Genomic DNA, 6,005 nt, shown 5'->3' with positions numbered 1-6,005 from the left:
GACCGTGGTGAAGTTTGGACTTATGTCCAACCATGTGCCATTCACGCTCTCGCTGAAGCCAGCGTTGAGACCAGAGCTCCACTGCATTGGTGTTCTCTGAGGATCCCGGCTGTTCTTCTGTATGAGAAGAAGGTTGTGTTCATAGTGGGATACTGGGAGATACTGGGAACAGTATGTTAGTGGAATGGAACCCTCTCACTTACCGGGTCGAACTTCCCGAAAGGATCCTGGATAACGGATACGTTGACGTTCTCCATGCCGATCTCCTCGCCGTAGTATGTGGTGGGGGTTCCAGGCAGCGTTAGCAGGAGCATGTTGATGGCACGAACGTACTCACGACCTGCTCTGGAGCTCATGCGTGGCTTGTCATGGTTGCCCACCTTTACAGAAACATCACAAGTTTAAAGAAGTATCGAGTAATACTGCAAGCAAAGTCAGAGGCTTTTAATTTATTTATGTGCACAGTGTGTCAGACACTAAATTGAAATATCTGCAGTGAGGCCCAGGGAGGAGTAATAAATAATAGAAAATGTAAAGAAGCATGTGTGTTCTCGATTTGGCAAACTGAACATTTCTAAACTAATTTCTGGCAACTCACCACCCAGTTTGGCCATTTGCCCCTGGGCATATTGGACATCCACAGGTTAACCAGTTCTTTGGCTCTGACTCCTGACAAGCTCGTGGGGAGGTCCAGCAGGTAGAAGTTAAATGGGAAGTCGGCCTCTTTGGCAAAACGGGTTCCATAGTACATCATGGTCTTGTCAATTTCTTCATAATCGTACGACTCTGTCACCATGAACCTGGTTTAGTCAAGGACATAATAATGGACATTATTGAATAAAATCATCCCACATGTAGGACAGACATTCTGAAATGAAGGATCACGCAGGAAGGTCCTGAGATCCTGAGGTGGAGGGAGAACCTGTAGCGTCCTGGCTCTCTGCTGTACTCATCCAGGTCAGTTCTCCAGCTCCTGAGGATGTCGTGAAGGCCCACCTGAGTGTACGTGTAGTCGTGGTACAGCTGGAACTCAGTGTTCACAGTCTCCTGTGGTGTGATGGAGAAACGGCAGAGAAAAGCCAAGTGACATGTTGGCAAATCATATCAGTGTGTGATCAATAAGACTCCAAAAAGCAGTCATGGTCTCTCAGAACGTATGCAGGCCTGCACTGCTTAGAGCTCCAGTGCCTTCATAACTTCACAGTATTAAGGTAACTGGAATTTCTGGCTGGTATAATCCATTGAAATATGCACCAATAATCTCTTAACTCCACTGTAAGAACAAAGGCTCATAATTAGTGCTGTCAATTCCAGGTGCCGCAATTAAAAGTCCTCACCAGGATTTTGCTCAAGCTTGCTAAATTTTCTCCAGGTAAAATTAGTGGAATCAACACAATCCAGGAAGCCAGAGCAAAATCCTGGTGAGGACTTTTAATGGCGGCACCTGGAATTGACAGCACTACTCATAATATTTATCTTCAAAGTGCATTCTATGTATATTTCTAACTGTTGAAAATCTAAATGTAGTCATACTTATAACTACATTTGTCCTGTTTTATATGATTTAGCTGATTTAGAACATTCACTTGTACAGGAAGAACTCAGGCAAAAACTTAGACGGCTATAATAGGAGATGTAGGCTGTAATAATGTTAATCTGGAAACAGAATCCAACTGAGAACAATACGGTGCACAGTGACTCACGGGAGGCTGGTCAGGGTTCACTTGGGGTTCATCTCTCAAATGCGCGGCTTCCAAAATGTGTTTCACAGCGTCCATGCGGAATCCGTCCACCCCCTTCTTCAACCAGAAGTGGATAACGTCCTGTCAGAGAGAAGAAACATCACCATCGTGTAGTCCAATACTGGAAGAAAACGCTTTACACAGCAGAAATGCCCAATAGTGGCTTCAGTATTACAACCACTAGGAAGTCAAGAGACTTTTCTATTTAACTGAAAATGTGTGTAAAGTAACGTGTCTCAGATTAGCTTCATTGTCTGCTGCAGGAGGTGGTTTGTGAGAGTAATGACTCTTATCTAAGCCCTAGCCATGTTCCTATAGCCTAATTCCTAAATTAGGTTTATAGGAAAGTTGGGCTATATTCACTGATACTCCCACAAATCTGCCTCCATTCAAATGCAAATTAGAACCTTGTGGTGGGGAGGGACTAACGTGCTCTAAAACACTGTATGAACTGACGTTATAGAGGCACATGAGGTCATAGGTCATGTGTGAACGGACGTTATAGAGGCACATGAGGTCATAGGTCGTGTGTGAACGGACGTTATAGAGGCACATGAGGTCATAGGTCGTGTGTGAACGGACATAGAGGCACATGAGGTCATAGTTCGTGTGAATAGACATAGAGGCACATGAGGTCATAGGTCATGTGTGAATGGACATAGAGGCACATGAGGTCATAGGTCATGTGTGAATGGACGTTATAGAGGCACATGAGGTCATAGGTCGTGTGAATGGACATAGAGGCACATGAGGTCATAGGTCGTGTGAACGGACGTTATAGAGGCACATGAGGTCATAGGTCATGTGTGAACAGACGTTATAGAGGCACATGAGGCACACAGTGACTTGCACAATGGTAAAGAGGTTCCACAGGTGATGACATCCACCTCAGACAGGGCACATTACACATTACACAGGTGTGACATCATGTGCCAGTTACACGCGGTTAACGCTACTGTGTCCACTTAAAATACACCAGAGAAGGTCACAGGCTGCACGGCAACACGCTTGTTCATTCATCCAACCACCTCACGCGGCTGCCAGGTCATGTGACTCAACCTCACTGGCCATTGGGTCATCGCAGTGGCACTTTAAACAAAAGCCTCTTTGATAAACACCATCCTGGGCTCACTCAGAGAAAACATCACATTGGCCTTTGTGTGCTGTTCGCTGTCACATGGTTGCCAAGTTGGCAACGATGGTGCTGAAACCCCAGCGTGTCAGACCAGTCACCCCAGCGTGTCAGACCAGTCACCCCAGCGTGTCAGACCAGTCACCCCAGCGTGTCAGACCAGTCACCCCAGCATGTCAGACCAGTCAACACCAGTGTGTCAGACCAGTCAACACCAGTGTGTCAGACCAGTCACCCCAGTGTTTCAGACCAGTCACCCCAGCGTTTCAGACCAGTCACCCCAGCGTTTCAGACCAGTCACCCCAGTGTGTCAGACCAGTCACCCCAGCGTGTCAGACCAGTCACCCCAGCGTGTCAGACCAGTCACCCCAGTGTGTCAGACCAGTCACCCCAGCATGTCAGACCAGTCAACACCAGTGTGTCAGACCAGTCAACACCAGTGTGTCAGACCAGTCACCCCAGTGTTTCAGACCAGTCACCCCAGCGTGTCAGACCAGTCACCCCAGCGTGTCAGACCAGTCACTCCAGTGTGTCAGACCAGTCAACACCAGTGTGTCAGACCAGTCACCCCAGTGTTTCAGACCAGTCACCCCAGCGTGTCAGACCAGTCACCCCAGCGTGTCAGACCAGTCACCCCAGTGCTTGTGTGTTGGTTTACCGTCATCTCCTTCACTACACTAGGGTTGCGGAAGTTGAGGTCTGGCTGCTCCTTGAGGAACTGATGGTAGTAACACTGGCCTCTCACTGGGTCGTATGTCCAAGAGGAGTTTCCAAACACGCTCACCTGAGAACACACCACGTACTACATGTAATACTGTCACTTACCCATGACACGCTTCATGCACACACACACACCATAGCTTCCAATGGTTAACTATATAAACTATAACTAAATATTTGGTTTATACATTTTAAAGAGATTGTTATAAAGTGATAGAGAAATAACAGTCAACAATAAACGGGTAGACACATTTATCTTTCAATACGTAGGCCTATGCCTTTTGAGTGTGGATTATGAATACCCAGTTGTTAGGCGGTTCAACCTCTGTGCAGTTAACCCAGATGTAGAAGTCAGAGTAGTTTTCCGTTCGGTTGCGGCTGAGTTGGAACCACACGTGCTTGTCACTGGTGTGGTTGGGGATGTAGTCCATGATGAGTTTGAGCCCTGCACGAGCCCAGGAAAGAGAATGCAGTTTCTGTAGCAATGCGACGGCACCGTTTCGTGTGACGTTACATGAGCAGTTTGGTGCGCGCGCGCTCACCCACGCCGTGCATGCTCGCCAGGAGGTCGTCAAAGTCCTCCATAGTACCAAAGAGCGGATCAACATCTCTGAAGTCTTCCACATCATAGCCAAAGTCTTTCATGGGAGATTTATAGAAGGGGCTGATCCAGACTGCTTTAATGTTGAGATACTGGAAATAGTTCAGTTTATCTTTGATACCTAAACACAAGCACGTGTGCAGAATAATTCAGCTTCATCTTTTAAAAACATCTTCATTCTGACCCAACACCTATGTCGTTATAAACCCAACCCAGCTGAGTGGTGGTGGTGTTTTATGTGCCTTATGACTTTATTAGAGCATCGCGGTCATTTATTATATTTGTTTAGTGTTCCATCACTTTGGAAATATATCTTAATTGGCATCTTTTCCCATCATAAAATCTCTGGAGTCCATTTTGTACATTTTATGGCATGTAGTCTACCATTATCTACCTGAAATGCTGGTAAACAGATCTGTGAAAACTTTCTTTGCGCCTTACAAACGCACCGACGTTGACATGCTACAGATCAGAAAGAGAAGCGCATTGTACGCGTAAATGTCACCATCAGTGTGTGTATGAGTAATGTGTGTGAGGTACCTGCGAGGTCTCCGACCCCGTCCCCGTCCGAGTCCCTGAAGGAGCGCAGGTACACCTGATACACCGGCGTGGTCTGCCACCAGGCGAGGCAGCGAGGCGACAGCGCGACCACCGTGATGGTCAGCGCCATTAGAGTCAGTGTGCAGGCCATGGTGGTCCAGAACAGGATCTCCCGAGGGAGCCGGTACCGAGCCTGGCGCGAGTACAGGAGCAGGACCTCTTTGGGCATGCCAGCATACGGTTTAATCTGCGTGTATGCCGTTTCTTCCTCCTCTCCGGTGTTAAAGGCGGAGATGCGCGTCTCCTGCGGGTCTCCGATGTCTTTATCCTGCTCCTGGTCCGACTGAAAACCTTCGTTAACCACCGCGTCTCGCATCTCCACACCGTTGGCTTTATCCTCGTTGTTTAAGCTCGTTGCTTCTACGAATCCCAACGCGACTTATTCAGCAAACTAACAGCGCACTGGCGTGACAGTTGGGCACGAAGTTGCGCTTTTATAGTGTCGTGTCCAAGTCCATAGTGCACAGATAATCACTCCCACAGTGCACAGATACTCACTCCCACAATGCAGATACTCACTCCCACAGTGCACAGATAATCACTCCCATAGTGCACAATCACTCCCATAGTGCACATAATCACTCCCATAGTGCACAGATACTCACTCCCATAGTGCACAGATAATCACTCCCACAGTGCACATAATCACTCCCATAGTGCACAGATAATCACTCCCATAGTGCACAGATAATCACTCCCACAGTGCACATAATCACTCCCATAGTGCACAGATAATCACTCCCATAGTGCACCGATACTCACTTCCTCTCCAACTGGCCGTGCGCACCCCCACAACACGCTGCAGGTGTGACGCATGAGTCTCAAATCAACAGGTGTACTGTACTACACCTTAACCGAACCTGCTTTCTACATTTACAAACTATCCAATTCAGTTTCCTTGATCATTACGTTTATAATATCGCTTGTTTTTACTTCTTCCAGTAGTACAACGCTTCGTATTTGCTCAACATTAAAATAAATGACTATTAGATGAACCATCATATGGTCTCACGTGATCAAATAACCGTACACATTCACGTCTGCACCGCACCCACTTATAAATTATTAGTAGCATTGTCGTAGGTCGTCCGCACGGTTTCTCCTGCTAACTGGTAGTATGTTGGGCTCTTTGCCAATCCAACCTTACTTCGTGTGAGGAGTCTAGTCATCACCTTTGCCTAAAGTGGTTCATCTTATGAACTAGACATGG

At 47.1% G+C, this 6,005-nt stretch overlaps 1 protein-coding gene across 1 annotated transcript in view; it reads right to left on the bottom strand.

Annotated features, from left to right (window-relative positions):
- The window catches only part of slc3a1 (solute carrier family 3 member 1), a 5,781-nt gene extending 608 nt beyond the window's left edge, over window positions 1–5,173 (bottom strand). The window contains exons 1-9 of the mRNA XM_076974195.1: window positions 4,736–5,173; window positions 4,137–4,316; window positions 3,897–4,039; window positions 3,533–3,658; window positions 1,704–1,823; window positions 923–1,047; window positions 599–800; window positions 204–380; window positions 1–117 (exon numbers count right to left, since the gene is read on the bottom strand). The exon at window positions 1–117 is cut by the window's left edge and continues 9 nt beyond it. Coding sequence (XP_076830310.1) covers window positions 1–117; window positions 204–380; window positions 599–800; window positions 923–1,047; window positions 1,704–1,823; window positions 3,533–3,658; window positions 3,897–4,039; window positions 4,137–4,316; window positions 4,736–5,111 — 1,566 coding nt within the window. The 5' untranslated portion in view covers window positions 5,112–5,173. The remainder of the gene's footprint in view (window positions 118–203; window positions 381–598; window positions 801–922; window positions 1,048–1,703; window positions 1,824–3,532; window positions 3,659–3,896; window positions 4,040–4,136; window positions 4,317–4,735) is intronic.
- Between the last annotated feature and the right edge of the window lie 832 nt (window positions 5,174–6,005).

This window comes from Brachyhypopomus gauderio, chromosome 15 (assembly GCF_052324685.1).
Source record: "Brachyhypopomus gauderio isolate BG-103 chromosome 15, BGAUD_0.2, whole genome shotgun sequence".
In the NCBI taxonomy this organism is placed as follows: domain Eukaryota; kingdom Metazoa; phylum Chordata; class Actinopteri; order Gymnotiformes; family Hypopomidae; genus Brachyhypopomus; species Brachyhypopomus gauderio.
The sequence above is the reverse complement of the archived record's forward strand: the minus strand, read 5'-3'. Positions and strand labels throughout refer to the sequence as shown.